General features: G+C 41.0%; 1 protein-coding gene across 4 annotated transcripts in view; it reads left to right on the forward strand.

Annotated features, from left to right (window-relative positions):
- The window catches only part of KCNT2 (potassium sodium-activated channel subfamily T member 2), a 267,504-nt gene extending 264,328 nt beyond the window's left edge, over window positions 1-3,176 (forward strand). For all 4 annotated transcript variants that reach the window (XM_083358889.1, XM_083358890.1, XM_083358891.1 and 1 more), the window contains 3 exons: window positions 1,177-1,477; window positions 2,030-2,114; window positions 2,796-3,176. In XM_083358889.1, the coding sequence (XP_083215015.1) occupies window positions 1,177-1,477; window positions 2,030-2,114; window positions 2,796-2,907 (498 nt within the window). In that variant the 3' untranslated portion in view covers window positions 2,908-3,176. The remainder of the gene's footprint in view (window positions 1-1,176; window positions 1,478-2,029; window positions 2,115-2,795) is intronic.
- Window positions 3,177-19,619: the final 16,443 nt, after the last annotated feature.

A 19,619-nucleotide genomic window follows, 5' to 3' on the forward strand; every position in this document is an offset into this window, starting at 1 on the left:
AAAAAAACTTTAACAAATGAAGGCAAATATACGTGTTCCAGGATAATGTTGCAAAATCCAATCTGGGTCAGTCACCAAAACCAGAGGTTTGCTCTTCATGCTTTTGGACTCATGCTGGACCTATATCTTCAGGGTTCTACAGTTCCTTGAAGATGGGCTCCAGAACAAGTCCAAAAGGTCAGAAGAGTAAACCTGTGGTTTTGGTGACCAACCCAGTTTGGATCTTGCAATAAAATGTTTAAACTGTCATATAGAAAAAGACTGTATGCTTCTAATCCCTGCCAGGAATTTCTTCTAAATAGTTTCATTTCATCAATAGTTTACAGTATAGGTCATAGTTATAGCGACCTTTACTGTATTGCATATTTAAGAGTTCTCAGGATTATGTGTTCAACATAACTAAGCAGATAGGTAGATATGTGTGGGTTTTTTGAGCTACTACACTGCTTCTGCACATAGATACTGACCTTGTTAAAAGCAGGGGTATGATTTAACTTCCTTGAATACATAGATTTACATATACTGTATTTCATATTAAGGAGTGGAGGGATGGAGTGGCCATGATAGTAGAATGGAAAAATTCATGAAGAGAAACTCATGAATCTTCAGTGTTTGGCTCCGTGTGTGTGTGTGTGTGTGTGTGTGTGTGTGTATGGACATAATTTAGGCACAGCATTAGCATGTACAAAAATAAGAATAAGTTATGAATTTATATAAATGTACATGTAAACATACTTGGCTTTTTATATATAATTGTGTAATATTGATTAAGCAAGTATCAAATGCATAAACACATGATTTCCTTTGCATAATTCATATTGTGATATCATAGTAGTGGATATTGGCTGGGCCAGTGGTTTTCAACCCATGGTCCCCAAGGACCCTTGAGGGCCCACAGTGTCATCACCGGGGGTCCTTGAAAACTTGAATAAATGTTATAATTTAAATTTTGAGATAATCTCGGGAGTCCATGACCATGGTCCATGGCCACAAAAGGTTTTTAAAGGCAGGTCCATGGTGAAGAAAAAGTTGAGAACCACTGAGCTAGGCTAGTAAGATTGGAATCAAGAAAATGAAGAATGAGAAATAACATAAGAAACTTAAGGCAAGATTATTTATTTGGTGGAAAAGAGTTCCCCAAAGAATTTAATTTCTATTATGGTTTTCTCTTTGAAGTCTCAAATTTCTATCAGCGTGGAAGAGTGGGAGGACACCAAGGATAGTAAAGAACAATGTAACTACCGCAGCAACCACCGTAACTCAACATCAAGTGATCAGTCAGATCATCCTTTGTTAAGACGAAAAAGCATGCAGTGGGCTCGGCGGCTGAGCAGAAAAGTACCAAAGCATTCAGCAAAAACAGCAGAGAAAATAAGTCAGCAGAGAATGAATCTTTATAGAAGGTCAGAAAGACAAGAATTAGCTGAACTGGTGAAAAACAGAATGAAACATCTGGGACTCTCAACAGCAGGATATGGTAGGATACTGTGATATACACCCACATCAATGTACATATAGGGGAGATAGATGAATGTTAGGAAAGCTCATTGGATCAAGACTAGAATGGTTAATATTTTCTCATCAAAAGTTCCTAAGAAAATTAAGCAATCATGGGTGAAAGTCACCTTCTATTATGGGTAACTAAGTATTTCAGGTAAAATCAAATGTACAAATTGACAATTTTTCATACATTTATATATTCATCTCTTGTAGAACATATTAGAACATATGTCTTTCAATATGCATGCATGACCTTCCTATTAATTTTCACCTACAGTGTGTACATGCCTTCAAGTCCATCTGGACTCTTGGAGACTGCCCTAGGGCTGAAGGAGAGTAACCAGGCCAAAGTCACACAGCTATGTCTTTTTTTTTTGCTTTTCTGTCTTTCCTTGCTTTTTTTTTTAATGCAAAAATATAACATTGCTTATGATTTGACCAAGTTTGGTTGAAACGTGACCTTTTCATCTGAGTAATGTTATGATCATTTATTCAAAACACCTTTTATATTCTCTCTTCTCCCTTGTAGATGAAATGAATGATCACCAAAACACCCTTTCATACATTTTAATCAATCCTTCTCCAGACACCCGACTTGAACTGAATGATGTTGTGTAAGTACATAGTATTTGCCAGACTTCTGATTTGTAATTTCATGTAAGATTTTTTTAAAAAACACAAATCTCCCCCCTCCCCCCTCCCTTTTAACGTTGACATTAAATTTTCCAAAGAATAAAACTCTTCACTTTTTTCCCATTTCTATTTGTTTGGATGATCCTGGTGATTGTGGCAATCACACCCACTGCCATTGAGTACTTTTTAAAAAAATTCCTGGTTATTTTTTTATTCACATATCCAGCTTAAGAATGGAATCAATGTTTATTCTATATTTTAACTGCCTTTGGAAAGTAGGCAAAGTAGAATCTGGATTAGAGCCAATGGACTAATGTACTGTTGCCTAGCTCAAAAACAACACAACAAAAACACTTCATGATGGGCAAGGCATTGTTTAATAGGATCTTTAGGTTTGGAGAAATTCCCATTTAATGTGAATTGTTTGATTATCTTATCTTATCTATCTATCTATCTATCTATCTATCTATCTATCTATCTATCTATTAAACATGTTGTTTGTAATCATCAGTTACAGAAGTATTTTAGTTAGTCCAGAGTAAAAATTATTCTAGCATGTTTAATGTATATTTCTAGAATTTAGAGTAGAATATTCTGTTCATCTGGATTTTTTTTCTTGTTATACTTGATGAATGAGAATGGTCTTTCTTTGTTGTGTTTAGATACTTGATCCGCCCAGATCCACTGTCATATGTTCCCAAAAGTACATCCAGCCAGAAAAACAGTTTCTGCAATGTCATTGGACAAGACAGCAGAGAAGAAACACAACTTTGATACATCACACAGTTCAGTGATGGAAAGACATTTTTATACAAATAACTGTTTTGGAATTGAGTGATGATGAATTTAGTATAACTGGACTCTTCTGAGAATTGGGATATAATAGACAATGGATGTTAATAGAACAACTATTTTATTGAAATTATAGGAATGATTCTGAAAAACTATCTGAGATTTTTTAAAATAATTTATTCAGATCTTGGAATTAAAATAGCAGAACTATGAAAAGTCTAAGCAAATATGCCATGTTTTGCTAACAAAAAGTAGAAAAAATAATAATGCTGTGCTCAAAATCATTTTTTCTTATTTTGGTTTCAATTAACAACTCTGCAGCCATTTCTGACCACATCATAGTGCATATTGTAAGTACTGGATTCCAGATTTATAAAATTCTGGTTCATGCAAATAAAATAATAATGTAAGGAAGGTTCAGGGAATTCCCTTTTCTACTATCTTAAAATTGGAATTCCAAATGAAAGCTCAGTAAGTTTGTTGCTTGCTTAAGCTTTGAGCAATAATTATCACCCGTGTATTTTATTGCCTCCTTTAGCCCATTGTATTTTTATACAAAACATATATTTTTCCAGAATTTTTAATTCCATGCTATTTTCAAACCATTGTTTGCTTCAATTTGACACCTTTTCCTCCCACACTATTAAACATTTAGAGCAAGTATACATTTCACAAACAAAAAAATGGAAAATACATCCCAAATGCAAAGAATCTAAAGAAAATGGTATGGAAACCAATTGCCTTTGCATATTTATTAAAATTTGTACACAAAGGAGGAATTTGGAAGATTTTGTAGGATTCATTGAAAACACCGTTATTTTGAAAAAAAAAGTTTATTTGTGAGTGCAATACCTATAGCTAAATTAAGGACTACTAAAGATGGCTGAAGATATAGCATTGCAGGTGCTTTGGGATGATTACCCATTCTATTATTTTGATGGTATGGAATGTCACTTGGAATGTCAAAACAGAAAACAAGTATTATACTGTATATCTCCAGATTTCTGGAGTAAGGAGATGACAGTTTCTCTGGGAGAAAAGACTTGGATTCCCAAAGCAATCCATAGATTTTTATTTATTTATTTTTGGTTTAGTGTAAACCAACAGTTTTAGTCTTGAATACAAATTCCAGTGTGTATTGTGTATACATGAAGAGTGGTTAGTATGAAGACTCATTAGCTTCTAATCTTATTGAACAAGAGGTGGAAATCTGGCAAGCAAAAGTTAAAAACAGGGATCATGTTTTTGACTGAGCTTTAGTAATGTCTGTTGTAGAATTGCAAGAGTCACTTCGGATGGCCAGTGATATGCCACATACTATCTTGGTTTTAAATGTAGCCATGTGAATGGTATCATCTCTCTTTACAGATTTTGATAGAATCTGGCTGCACAGCCCTCAGCCTTTTTAAAAGTATCATCCAAAGTTTCTAGTGTGAGTTAGGATGTTTATATAATTTTTACTTCCATAACATTAGTTAATATGTAAGCTTATTTGCTTTATATTATTCATTAATATAACAGCTTACACACGTAGGACAGAGGAGTAAGTTAGGAACAAGACAGAGAGTTGTTTTAGCTTATTCACATTAAATATACAGGTTATGTTTTCGTTATTATTTGAAAAAAAACTGTTACGAGTTTATGTGCACAAATCATATGATGCCAAAATTGCTCAACTAAATTATTCATGCATGTGATGATTGTTTACTGCATTTGATGGCATTTTAAATGGTTGTTGTATTCATTGTAAGGAAGCAGCTATGATTCCAGCCACATGCACTGATAATTTCTTTATTTCTCTATTTTTCATTTGTCAAATGTGTGAATGAATAAAAGCCATTTTCTTATGTAGAATTTTCCTTCTAATCTGTAATGATTTCTACACAATTCCCCCCTCTCCATTTGTCAGTTGAAGCCAAAATACTTACATAGGTGTGTGTATTTTTAGAAAAAGACTGAAAAGATTATGTTTTAAAGCAGTGGAGGTTTTCTTAGCTTCTTTGGAAGATGTGACTGTGGCCTTTATCACAAAATGCTTTGGCTATTACCTGCTGTTTCAGAAGTGGTTTATCTGAAAACTTAATACCTAGATGGAGTTATGAAACTACACCGATTTTGGATTGCTGGGCAAAGCATTAGAAATGGTAGTGAATGGATGTTGGTGAGGGGGTGGACTCAAAATGCCAAGATGGTGATTACTATCATATCATTGACAGAACTTTGACACTGTGTGAACACAGTAGATAAATAAAATTACCCATTTCAGGGTAGGTAAATAAAATTGCCCAGAACAGTTATGTAATGACCAAAAGCATGGATAAATATAGGAAGAGTGTCTCTTGAGCACATTTTGCATAAGTATGGTGTTGTAAAACCTCTGAATTTTTGTATGTTCCCTGCACATCACTAAGAGAGCTCTTTTAAGAAAAAAATATTTTAGCCATATTTCAATAGAAGAATCATTATTCACAGTGGATATCATTTACTTCCTGCTCATCCATAGCTTTTATCTTCTGACTTAAAGAAAATGGTGCTTAGCTTTTCTAGCAATAAACAGCAAAGAAAAATTATATCAGTTCTTCCAGAAATACAGCCTTAGGGCACCCTCAGGAGTTACTGGCTGAGAAAACATTGTAATTGTGAAGCATTGAGGCATGTAATTCTCAGGGATACATGAGAATTGCATCTGTCTTATCACCTCTTGGCACTGTAAGCTCACTTTTCCTCGGTGTCCATTTGTGAAAAAGGGATGTTATATGTACACAAATAGTTCAGTTTATGGAATAAAATAGTGATACATTTTTTAGTAAATTTTGAACTTGCCACTAGGATTCTCATAAGTATCCAACATGGCTTTGTCAATTGCTTCAGTTGTTAACATTCTCAAGGGTACACCTGTGAATTCTTTGCTTTTCTGTGCTCAGAAAAGCACAAGAAAGTATAGGTAGGATGATCATTTTGGTTGCATTAAATTTAGTTTTTGTTATAACTCCATCTACTTTTTGTTCTGGCTAACACATACTTTCTTGTATGCAAGTTTTGTATATCACACAGAAACCAAGTGTAGCCCCCAGCCTGAAAACCATCTGCATTTTCAGCATAGCAGGATGCATGATACAGAACATGCAATCTTCTTGATACCTTGCACAAGGAAATGATACTGGATTGAAATGGATGGCTAAAAATAAAGTGAACATTAAATATTTTGGCAATGCAAAAATTATTTTTAAAAAGCATTTTTTTTAAAAAAAAAGGTACAAAGTGTTCTTAGAATCATTTTTTAGTGAATGTCATGAAAAATCATCTCCCCAAATGCATGCTGCCTCTGCTTATCCTTTTTAAACAAAATTCTAAATGCTGGCTTAATACTGATAGATAACCTTTATCGTGATTTTTTTTACTGTGGCCCCAATGGCACACATTAAAAATGAAATTTAATTGCTGGCTCTCAAAATGTATGCATACATAACACACACATTACCGTATTTTCCGGCGTATAAGACGACCCCCTACATTTCCTGTTAAATTATAGGGTTTGGGCTATACTCGCCGTATAAGACTACCCCTCTTCCAACGCACACCAAATAAAAATTAAAAAACATCAGATTTGATTTTAATATGGTAATTTTAATTCAAATGCTTATGACATGCAGGTACTTAGTAGGAAAACTGTCACTTATAAACATAAGGCTGTTTGTCATCAAACATGTAAACATAAAACAGTGCAAGTGGATTAAACTTAATAATAATAATAATAATAATAATAATAATAATAATAATAATAATAATAATAATAATAATAAGAAGAAGAAGAAGAAGAAGAAGAAGAAGAAGAAGAAGAAGAAGAAGAAGAAGAAGAAGAAGAAGAAGAAGAAGAAGAAGAAGAAGAAGAAGAAGAAGTTGGAAGGGACTTTGGAGGTCATCTAGTCCAACCCCCTGCTAAGGCAGGAAACCGTATACCATTTCAGACAAATGGCTGGCCAGTCTCTTCTTAAAAACTTCCGGTGTTGGAGCATTCACCACTTCTGGAGGCAGGTTGTTCCACTGGTTAATTGTTCTAACTGTCAGGAAGTTTCTCCTTAGTTCTAGGTTGCTTCTCTCCTTGACTAGTTTCCATCCATTGCTTCTTGTCCTGCTTTCAGGTGCTTTGGAGAATAGCTTGGCTCCCTCTTCTTTGTGGCAGCCCCTGAGATATTGGATCACTGCTATCATGTCACCCCTCACCCCTCACCATTAAACTACACATACCCAATTCCAGCAACCCTTTTCCTAATTCACTTTTTCACTTTTCCTAATTCACTCTAAAGCTTTCCCTGCGTAGAGCCTTAAGTAACCCCAGCTGCCTGCAATTAGTGCAGGTTCTCATCCCACCAGGCTCAAGGTTGAGTCAGCCTTCCATCATTCCGAGGTAAAATGAGGACTCAGATTGTTGGGAGCAATAAGCTGACTTTGTAATAATGCTGCTTGTGGGGGGGGGGGGTGAAAGCTCTAATAGGCAGGCATATACATAGAATGAAGGCTATTGCTAAGCACATTGATTTGTGCTTTAAATTGTAAGCTGCCCTGAGTCTTCGGAGAAGGGTGGGATATAAATGGGATTAAAAAAAAAAGACCAAATGGGAGATCCACTCCAGGTTTTCCAGCCAGCCCGCCCAGTTCCTGAGTCAAATGTGTCCTTAGAGCTAAGCTCCTGCTCTGGCTATGCATTCCCCACCTGCCTTTCAAATTGCTCTTGCATTCCCAACCTGCCTACAGCTGCTCTTCAACTTTAGAAGGAAAGAAGCCCAGACCCCAGCCTGTAAAAAATCACAGACTGCAGCTTCTACTCCAATTGGTCCCGCTTTCCCTGTGCAGACTAAATGGAAGATCCGCTCCAGGTTTTCCAGCCAGCCCTGTCCCTAAAGTTTCAGCACCCTGCGTATAAGACGACCCCTGACTTTTGAGAAGATTTTCATGGATTAAAAAGTAGTCTTATACGCCGGAATCTACGGTATATAGCAGGGCTTTTCAACCTTTTCACCCATTGTACCACTTTTAGGATATGGCAACATCCAAGTACTACCAGTCAGCTAGCAACACGTCAAAAACTTGATGACCAAAAAAGAAAAGAAAAGAAAAAATTGATAAAGTACAGGTAGTCCTCGACTTATAACAGTTCGCTTAGTGACTGTTCGAAGTTACAATGGCACTGAAAAAAGTGCTCCCCTAGCCACAGCCAAGCCATACACCTGCCTACCCGCTCGGCGGCGCTCTTCCTCCTGTCCAAGGTTTTCATTGTTGTGAGAATTTCTATTGAGGGTTGGCAGTGGGGGTGGGGTGGGGGGAGTTTGGTTTTTATTCCCCCCCAATCTGTTGGGTGATTTGCAGCAGGCTTTGGTCACTTCACATGACCCTGGGACACTCTGACCATCATAAATATGAATCAGTTGCCAAGCATCTGAATGTAAATCACAAGACCCTGGAGATGCTGCAACATTCCAGCTGATCGGCACTTCTTCTGGGCTCAGAAGTGCCAGGATCAGTGCTGAGCTCCAGCTGGATGGTGCTGATCCTGGCACTTCCGCTGAGCCCTGACAGCTCTGCAGCTCCATCTCTCGCTCAGGCTTGTGGGGTGCTGCCACTGGTTCAGCTCATTCCCCTCCCCCGCTACCACTTTTCTAGGATGGCTGTGTACCACCTGCCAGGTGCCAATGTACCACAAGTGGTACCTGTACCACTGGTTGAAAAGCCCTGTTATATACAACATATGTATAGACCTACACCCTTACATATAAGTTACATATAAATACTAATCACTGTCCATCTTGAATGCCTAATGGAAGGAGGATATCAAGAAGGAGGTTTCCAAATTTGAACTTCCAAATTTGGAATTGACAGTAAAAATGGTAAACAATTAGATATCCTCAGAAATCTTTGGATTTTAGCTCTCATTATTTTTTGTCAAGATGCATGCTGTCAGTGGCTGATGGGACTTGAAGTTCTTGAAAATGTGATTGCCTACTACTAGATAGTGTAAATGAGGTGAGATTTTTCAGGTATATATTCCTGGATTCCTCAGCCAACAGTGTGAATGAACTGTTTTGAGTAGTTTTGAAAGCAGTCAGGAGTAGTTTTGAAAGCACCAGGTCTTATTTTCAGGGGATGTCTTACCCACTTCCTTAGGCCCACCCCAGCCAGGTCTTCCACACCACAACACTTGCTTCACCTCACCAGCCCACTTCTTCTGAGGCCACTCGCTGCCGCTCATGCGCATCACTCACAGCCTCCATTTTCCAAAGGCCTCTGAAGGTCAGGAGGCAACATGCACATCACTCCAGAGCTTGTTTCTCTGCCACCAAAACTGAGGCTGGGGCCGACACACAGGAGCGGTGGCAAGCAGCTGCAGAAGAAGTGGGCCAGAAAGGCAAGGCAGGTGTCAGGGCATGGGAGGCCTGGCTGCAACTGTCCTAAGGTAAGTGGGTATGGAGCACGTGGGGCAGCTCCACTCCCCCATCCCCCCTAGCTTGATTTTTAGTCATGTGCCTTTCCCCACCTTGTGCAACCAGGTGCAATGGAGTGGGTGGGGTCTTAAGTAGGGCTTATTTTGGGGGTAGGGCTTATATTGGGCACACATGTAAAAATCAAGCTTGGGCTTATTTTCAAGGTACGTCTTGTTTTCAGGGAAAACATGGTATTGAGGTATTGATTGAATTTCTTATGGAGCATGACTTTTCCTTCCTTTATGAAGCACAATTCTTCCTTCTTTCCTTCCTTTAGCTAACCCAGCACAGTCCAATGCACTAGGCTTTATAATGCCCTACTGACTATATGGGGGATTTTTAAGAATGTTTGATGGGATGGGTAAATTTTTCAGGTTTATGTCAGTGTTCCTTCTGAGGCTCTTATCTAAGCTATTCCAATCTTGTACATGGCTATGCAGATTCTCAGTCATCCAGGTCCCAAAAGTGCTTTTTCAAAAGGCAACTGATTTTTTTCTTAAAGACATTTCGCTTTCTCATCCTGATGAACTGAAGAAGCTTTTTGGATGAGAAACAAAATGTCTTCAAGAAAAAATAAAGAAATTCCACTTGCCTCTTGAAAAAGCATCTTTAAGATTTCATTTATGTACTTTATTTAATATATACAAGGAGATTCATATATATACAAGGAGATTTTTTTTTTTTTTTTTTACTGAGCATGCCCAAGATGGCGGACGTGCTCGGCTAAGCTCCGTTTGGAGCTGCAACAATGTAACGACCCTGGGAGCCTCACAGGAATATTCTTTTCTGTGAAGGACTTGGAGGGGGAATGAGGACGAGGTGAGCCTTTATACTGTTGTTTTTTTGGCTCCGTGAGCCCTGAACTCTCCGTGGTTTTTTTTTTTCATCTGAGCCCGGAAGAGTTTTAGAGGCCTCAGAGGATATGGAGGAGCTGAGCAGCGCTTTGTGCTGCATGATCAGCTGTTCGTCGGACCAGCTACTTGCGAACTTGAATGGAGGCTGCTGGAGTGCCTGGGAGTGCCTGGGAGTGCTTGATCAGCTGTTTGTCGGACCAGCTGTTTGTCGGAAGGCTTGCGGACTTGCGAACTTGAATGGAGGCTGCTGGAGTGCCTGGGAGACCAGATATTCTGCGGAGCTCTACTCTAAGCGGCGCCGACCAGCTGACTACGGATCCGGGAGGCATTCTCGAAGCCTGTGGAGCCTGGGACATCTTTTTAGAGCTTGGTGGTGTCCCGGAGCGCCCTTCAGCTGCTTGGGGGAGCCGCGTGTTGATTGATTAACTACGAATCACGGCTTGGAGCAGCGCGGGCGTGGAAATGTTGAAGTGTTTGTCGGCTTTTTGGAGGGCCCCGGCTGCTCGGAGGAGGTTTGGGAGAGCCGTGTGGGTCCGGAAGATCTGACTGAGCCCCGTGTTGAATTTCTTGGTGCCGACCAGCTGACTGTGCTCTCGGTGCCGACCAGCTGTCTCCAGTTGCTCAGGAGCCGGATGTTGGTTGAGTAACAACTCCCATTATGAACTACGGTTTGGAACAGCGTCAGCGTTTTAAGCTGGAGTGGTGGAGACGGCCCTGGTTGACGTCTGAGACGGTTGGCGGTGAGGGGGTTGGAGTGCCGCGACCGTCTTGGTACAGTGACTATGGCTGGGTGGAGTATGGACTTTTATGCCTGGACATCTGGAGGCATGGACTATTATGCCTGGACATCTGGAGGCATGGACTATTATAGTTCACTGGACCATATCTTTGAGCCCCACTCCGTGACTTTATGGGTTTTTTACCCTAATCCATCTCGCTGACTGGTTTCGCCTATTGTCCTCTCCTTTCCTTTCCCCCTGGGCTGTGGAAGGTGCCGGGTGTATAACCACTGTGAGAGAGTGGTTAAGAGTTAAGAGCTCCATCTTTTCCGTCCTAGAGGTGAGAGCTCTAGGCGGTATCTCTCTCCCCGGCTGTATATCTCAGGCTGCTCCCCGGTTCTGACCGTTGTGAGAGAACGGGGATTGTCCCGGGGTTACCCTGCTCTAGTGGCAGAAGAGCTGGGTTTGCAGTCTGGATATTCCCCTTCCATTTTTAAGATCCTCCCTTTTTATTTATTCGATCTGGGTCTGTTTCTTGCTGTATTACCCAATTTTACCATGGTTTTGAGATACTCCAGCACGGTTTTACTCGCTCTCAGGGGTGCCTCCCCATCCTGGGAGCGACCCGCCTTACCTTTTAATTTACCTCTTGATGACGGGTCCGACTGTTGGGACCCTGAGAGATGGCCGGGCAGAAACAGGGGCCTAAGATATAAATTTAACAAGAGGCCCCTGATTACTTTTTTAGCTAAATTTTTTGTAGGGTTAGGGAGGGGGGAGGGTTGTGGTTGGTTGGAGAGAGGGGGCACTCTGCCAACTGCTGTTCAGACCAGGCCTAGTAGAGATCGCGTTGAGAGGGAGCCGGGGTCGGTCATCTCTGGAGCTCTGGAGCGGGTCGTGGGAATGCCAATTCCCACGACGATAGGGAATGGCTGCAGGTGTAAGATCAGAGGGCCGTATCGACCTCCGGGAAGGCCTCTCCGCTATCTCCAAGCGGTGAGACGCTCCGACCCTCTGCCTTCGACCCAAGGCTCTGGGAGCGGGGATGTGCAGCCACCTGGGCTCCGACTGGTGTACCTAAATGCCAGGTCCGTTGTTAATAAGGCTCCCCTCGTCCGGGATTTAGTCGAGGGTGAGCAAGCGGACCTGGCTTGCATTACGGAAACCTGGTTGGGCCCAGAGGGTGGTATCCCCCTGGTGGATCTCTGCCCACCAGGCTTCCGGGTGCTACACCGGCCTCGGACTCAGGGTAGGGGTGGGGGAGTGGCTGTAGTTATGAGGGAGACCTTATGTCCGCAGGAGGCCACCGTTCCTCAGATAGTCGGGTGTGAATCTCTCTTATTGAGGTTTGGTCCTAGGGCGCAGTTGGGCTTGCTGCTCGCGTACCTTTCGCCTAGTCGCGTAGCAGCAGCCCTGCCTGAGCTTCTCGATATCCTCTCAGGGCTGGTGATTGAGTTTCCTAAACTAATGGTTTTGGGAGACTTCAATCTACCATCCCTGGGAGGAGTATCTGAGTTAGCTCGGGAGTTCATGGCTTCCATGACGGCCATGGACCTGACGCAGGTAATTCATGGACCAACCCATGAGGGAGGCCACACCCTTGACTTGGTTTTCTTATCTGGTCGGTGGTTAGATGATCTTGGTGGGGGCTCCCCAATTGTTATGCCCCTGTCATGGACCGACCATCATCTCCTGCGGCTGGTCTTCCGTTTTGCCACCCCCCACCGTGGGGTTTTTGAGCCAACTAGATGGTTCCGCCCCAGGCGCTTAATGGACCCTGAGAGGTTTCAGGCAGCGCTGGGGGCCCCACCTGCCTCCCCAGCTCACAGCTCGGCGGATGCCTTAGTGGAGGCCTGGGAAAGGACGGCCACGGAGGCACTTGACCGAGTTGTACCCTTGCGGCCCCTGACCCGGCGCAGATCCCAATGGGCTCCATGGTTTTCCGCGGAGCTCCGGGAGATGAAGCGTCGGAGACGGGGCCTAGAGAGCGTTTGGAGGTCCACCCGATCTGAATCTGACCGATTGTGACTAAGAACCCATATTAGGTCTTATCTCGCTGCGATGAGGGTAGCGAGATCTAATTATTTCGCTGCCCTCATCGCGTCCGCAGATAATCGCCCGGCCGCCCTGTTTAGGGTGACCCGCTCCCTCCTCAACCAGGAGGTCAGTGAGGATCCCTTGCAGGGGCGTGCCGAGGAATTTAGTCAACATCTGTCGGACAAAATCGCTCGGATTCGGACCGGTTTGGACTCCGACTGGGCAGTATCGGATGATCAGGACACGAGTGATCTTGTCGATGTCATCTGGGAGGAGTTCGATCCTGTGACTCCGGAGGAAGTGGACAGGATCATGGGGAGGCTGAGCTCCACCACATGTTTATTGGACCCGTGCCCTTCCTGGCTGGTTTATGCAGCCCGGGAGGGGACACGAAGCTGGTTCCAGGCGGTTATAGCTGCTTCTTTGAGTGAGGGCAGTTTTCCCGCCGCCTTGAAGGAGGCGGTGGTGAGACCTCTCCTCAAGAAGCCTACCTTGGATCCGGCTGTTTTGAATAACTTTCGTCCGGTCTCCAACCTTCGCTTCCTTGCGAAGGTTGTTGAGAGTGTGGTGGCACATCAGCTCCCTCTGGTCCTGGATGAAGCGGATTATCTAGAACCGTACCAATCGGGCTTCAGGCCTGGGTACAGCACGGAGACGGCATTGGTCGCGCTGGTGAATGATCTCTGGAGGGCTCGGGACAGAGGATACTCCTCTGTTCTAGTCCTATTAGACCTCTCAGCGGCTTTCGATACCATCGACCATGGTATCTTGCTGCGGCGTCTCAGGGGATTGGGAGTGGGAGGCACGGTTCTTCAGTGGTTCTCCTCCTATCTCCTGGGACGTTCGCAGTCGGTGTTGACGGGGGGGGCAGAGGTCGACCGCGAGGCCTCTCGCTTGTGGAGTCCCTCAGGGGTCGGTCCTCTCGCCCCTTCTGTTCAACATCTACATGAAGCCGCTGGGTGAGATCATTCGTGGTTTTGGAGTTGGGTATCATCAGTATGCTGATGATACCCAACTTTTCATTTCGACCCCAAACCACCCCAGTGATGCCCTCGACGTGATGTCCCGGTGCCTGGAGGCGGTCCGGGTCTGGATGGGGAGGAACAGGCTTTGTCTCAACCCCGACAAGACGGAGTGGCTGTGCGTACCGGCATCCCGGGATATTCAGGATATCCCACCCCTCATTATGGGGGGTGAGTCATTACCTCCTGTAGATAGGGCTCGCAACTTGGGAGTCCTCCTAGATTCACAGCTCTCTTTAGAAGACCATATTGTAGCTGTAACTAGGGGGGCGTTCGCCCAGGTTTGCCTGGTGCGCCAGTTGCGGCCCTATCTAGACCGGGATGCCTTGCGCACGGTCACTCATGCGCTCATGGCCTCTCGTCTTGATTACTGCAACGCTCTCTACATGGGGCTACCCTTGAAGACCACTCGGAGGCTCCAGCTGGCACAGAATGCAGCCGCGAGAGTTGTGTCGGGGGTCTCCCGATACTCCCGTGTTACACCTTTGCTCCGCGAGCTGCATTGGTTGCCAGTTGTCTTCCGGGTGAGGTTCAAGGTGTTGGTAATGACCTACAAAGCCCTCCATGGCATGGGTCCAGAATACCTTGGGGAGCACCTGCAGCCGGCGTCAACTTCCCTCCGCCCAGTACGCTCCCACAGAGAGGGCCTCCTCAGGGTGCCGCCGGTCAAAGAATGCCGACTGGTGGCCCCCAGGGGGAGAGCGTTCTCTGTGGGTGCACCGGACTTATGGAACCATCTTCCGGTAGAGCTCCGGATGGCGCCCGACCTCCGCTCCTTCCGGCGCGACCTTAAAACCCATCTCTTTAAGGAAGCGGGCCTGGCCTGATGGGATGGGGTGGGTTTGTTATTATGACTTTAATTTTAAATTTGTACTATTTGTACTATGGGCATTGTTTAATCATGTTTTAATAATTTTAACTTTTGTATTTGTCTTTTACGTATTGCCCTGTTAACCGCCCTGAGTCTCTTGAGAGAAGGGCGGTATATAAATTAAATAAATAAATAAATTAAATAAATAAATAAATAAATAAATAACCCATTTCTATATTAAGAGGGTTCTAGGAGAGAAAGAGATTTCTTGTTTTACCATGTGAAACAGTTAGAACACAAGATTTTTTTCAATTTGTGACCATGTAAAAACCAAAATACTTCAGTATTTAAGTTTCTTTGTTTTCTTGACAACAAAGCAAATGATGAGAAATATATGTTTAAGTACTGTAGGTTGACTTGGCAAGACCCCTTGTTATGTCTATTACAGTGGTGCATTTAGATCATGACAATCCAGATAATGTAATAAATGATGAAGAATTTCTGGTGATAGTAGTATTTTCATTGCTTTAAAAATCTAGTATCTAGTCTGACAATTGTAGTTGTCAAAAGTCTGTCAGAAAATCAGCATTCCAGAAAATTGGAATAAAATGTCATGATATCCATACATCAGTCTTTGCCTCTTTTCTTTGGTAGCAAATAATTAAGATGAAGAAAAGGAATTATGCAAAAGTATATAATTTATTTCCATAATATACACAAATTTTAGCCTTTCTTGGTATATTTGATTTTCTGTTAAACAAATGAAAATGAGTGGATTTCTTCAATTCCATCCCATATTTTTTTTTGTTTTTAATAGAAAAATGCACAGTTTAAATATACTCTATATATCAAAAATAGCTGCAGAGTCCAGAAATGAAATCTGAATAATTACTCATTTCTTTTCCTGCATTCTGAGTTATTCCATTACTGATAGGTAGATAATAAAAGATAGCAATGGCATACTTTCTAGACAATAGAATAAATACAATTATATAATAAAAATATGACTGTGCAACATTACATAGGTATATATTTCCAGAATTAGAGAGATTAAGAATTCATTATGTTTAAACAACAATAGAAAAATCCCTGCTTGTTCTTTGAGGATTACAGAAGTTTTGAAACAGACAGAATTGCTACCCAATATCTCTTCAAATCAATTATACTTTGAATAACCTGCAGGCATTTAAAGTATTATTTTAAATTATGTAATTATATGTGTCAAAGTGACTTCTGCAAATGATTTACAGATTTGGCTTAAAGGGAAAAGAAATGTTTTATAAAATAGGAACGAGCTAAAATAAATTCCTGAAAAGTTAAAATATTGCTATGTAATTTTTTAGAATAAAAATCAATCTTTTTCTGAGGCAAAACATTTTAATTGCATATTGCAGGTATGTGTGTGTGTGTGTGTGTTACTTTGAATGAGCAGCACCATTAAAAACAACTGCATGGTGCTTCCTTCAGCATCTGTGGTGCCATTTAATTCTCAATCTAGAAGCAAATGAATCATAAATTGGACATTAAAGCAAATGATTCATAAATGTGGCTAACCTGGGCCATTTCAAAAGTTATAAATGTCACTCAGACTAAGAGACAAATAAATGAATAAATAAATAATGCTGGTAATAAAGACAGTGGCACACAGGCTGAATTTGAAATTCTTTGATATGTAGGAGTCTTTTTCTTTGACAATAAAAGGCATTTAGTTTTCTCTTGCTAATCAGGACGATCATGATCTGATCACATTTGCATTTGTTTTTTGGCTTGAGAGTTAGTGAGAGGTGTTCATTTGGCATTCATATCCCGTGCTTGTCTTTTTCAGAAATTTCAGGTTAATGTATGTAAAGAAAGCTTATTTGGGCCACTTCCTAATCCTTCAGGTATTTAGCTTCACATGTTTATTTATGATATCCATGATAGCTGATTATTGTTACCTTTTCTAAGATTTTGTGATTGTTTGTTCACTTCTCCCCTACGATATAAATGCACTGGGGGGAAAAACGTACCATTTAATGGACTTTTGTTTGTATTATCTGAGCATATCATATTATAATAGTAATCAAAAAATGTCTTTCACCAGGTAAAGCTTAAAATGAGATTTCTGCTTACTATTAGAAAGTATTTCTCTGTTTGCATTATTCCTTATTGTGTCTTTTTATTGGTTGAGGTTTGGGGGACTTTCTCAAAGCATCATATTTGATTTTCTGCATTTTATCTTCATAAAATCAACTAACTGGGTTAGGATGATTATGATACAATGCATAATTAATATGTGGAATTTCTGGAAATTCAGAAACAGAGGATATAATAACTCACTTTTGGAGATCTATTGGACTCCCACTAAAATGTTACATAAAAGAAAATGGGCTTGCAATCTAAATTGTCTCTTCTTGTCAGCCCTTCAAGGCACATGATATCCTTGAAAATGTCCTGCATTTTTTTTCTTAATATTGTCCCAATTCTGTTCTCTTTCTTTACATAATGGTTTCTGAATATTTGCTTCAAGGCTACCTGGCTGGCTTTTTATACTTCCCAAGCTGTATTTGTCCCATCTTGCCTTTCACTTGCCAACTTTCTGCAATTCTGAACAATACAAAAGCCTTTGTTAGAAATATATATTTTTTAAATGGCATAGTAGTACTTAATCCTCTTTATGAAATCTCATCAAGCATCATGCCTTCCTTAAATCTCCCATTTCTTTTCACTGTAAAAGGTTCCATGGCTTAATGAATATCTAAATCTCTTTGAGGATTACATTCATGTGGAACTCTATTTAATTTTTAAAAAAGAGAAAGAGAGAGGGAGGAAAGAATGGCAATTAAAACACTATTTTAAAAAAGTAACTAGGATATATAAATCCCCTCTCTAAATCTAAGCACCAAGAGTTTATTCCAGTTCCATAGTATTGAAGAGATTCAAGCATGGTTGGTAACACTACTGTATTTTTAAGCTCATTTTGAAAAATGAAAAAAATTTAAGAAGGATTTTCTTTCAAGTTTATTTCTATGACATCAGACTGATGGGCACAGAAAAGAGAAGAAACAAACATCATTCTTATTACAGCTCATCTGTGCTAGTGAAGTGAAAGGAATGGATAACCTTTTCCTTTCCCATGTTCCAAATCATAGAAAAGAGAAGCATTCATTCATTCAGCCACCCAAATATGTATGGGGATCGCACAGTCATTTAAAAAAAATTAAGAAAGAACAAACATATGCCAAGGCAATAATCCTCTAACATAAGATACACAACACAGTCTCATCCACTGTCCTGCCCAATGCCCAGAGGACTAGCTGGGCGTTCAAAAGCCAGCAAGATTACAGCCATCCTACTCTTAAGGAGCATGCTGCTCTATAGGGCAAGTATTGTCCTGAAGAAAATGTGTTCTGCTTCAAATAATGCACAGGGGAGAAATAAAACCTGATAAAATTCCTCTTTGTGAGGTACTTTCTTGAGTTCAGTTTGAAGACTCTCATCAATAATATGTATTTAAGCAATCATGACCCTTTCCTTGTGAGTGTGGTTGAACTCTCTATATGTTGCTTTTCAACTACATTTGAGCCAAAAATAGAGAGATTGCAAATGAGAAGAGAGAGTGTGAGCTTGATCCCTCATGTGAATGGAGTAATTCCATTCCATTCAGGAGTAATTAATTTAGTAATGTGTATGGAAGCTTGAAGAATGCTGGTACCTTGTATTTTGGGAATTTTTTTGTCTAAGTGGTTGAGTGTGAGAAGGGCTGTGGGGAAATGATTGATAATAAACTTAATGAAAAAATGTTTTTTATTTATAAACTGGTATGGTGTTTCAGATTACTTGGCTTTACTATCTGCTTTTCCTTAATGTTTAATAATAAGAAATAAACTAGTGTAATATGTTAGAGAACATTGTCATTGATCCAAACATTTCATAATGAGAAATAAAGATTCTAAAACTTCTGTAATTACAGTTCAGTTTTTGTCTAGCAGTTACATTTCTCATAATATCTATTCAACAAGAAAATGCTTTACAAATGTTTTGAAAGTGGGTTTCAATGAATAGATGTAGACTTCCATAACCTATAACCAGTGTTGACACTGATTGTTGTTACTGTTGCTAGGGATTTTTTTGGGGGGGCAAGGAGGGAAGAAGGTTTATATTTGTGCATTTGTAGTGGAGTACAGATCAATCATGCCATGTGAAGTGTGGCCTTTGGCTTAACAAACTATTTAGGACTTCTGTTGTACAATAATAAGCTGTTCAGATATAATACAATGCAGTTACAGTAGGAAGTCTCAGTAGAGGAGAAAAGAATAGCAAGTCTGCTTCTGACACTGAGCACCAGGTCCTGTAGTAGTAGTAGTAGTAGTAGTAGTAGTAGTAGTAGTAGTAGTAGTAGTAGTGATAATAATAACAACAACAACTATTGTACTTTGAATGTACACCAATTGGCATACATTAAAATGAAATTTCATTGCACATGCTCTCGTTGCACACAGCCTTGTTCGTGGCCAGCTCAAGTTTCAGAACATCCATTTTAGTCTCTAGGGAGCGAACAATGGCAAACAGGACAGATGGAAATGGAGCTCCATGGGGATTAACCCTCAAATTAGCTTGTATTCCTGCATGACAACCTCACCTCCTTTCCTTTTTCTGATCCTGTCTCTTCCACCTTTTCCTTAAAGGGGCCTCGCTCCTTTTTGCCCCTGGAGCACGCTGTTTCTACTGCTGCCTCCAACTCCTCTAAAAGCTTCTCTCCCTTCCTCTGGGCAGCTTCACCCAGTTTCTTT

This window comes from Vipera ursinii (assembly GCF_947247035.1).
Source record: "Vipera ursinii genome assembly, chromosome: 3".
Taxonomy (NCBI): domain Eukaryota; kingdom Metazoa; phylum Chordata; class Lepidosauria; order Squamata; family Viperidae; genus Vipera; species Vipera ursinii.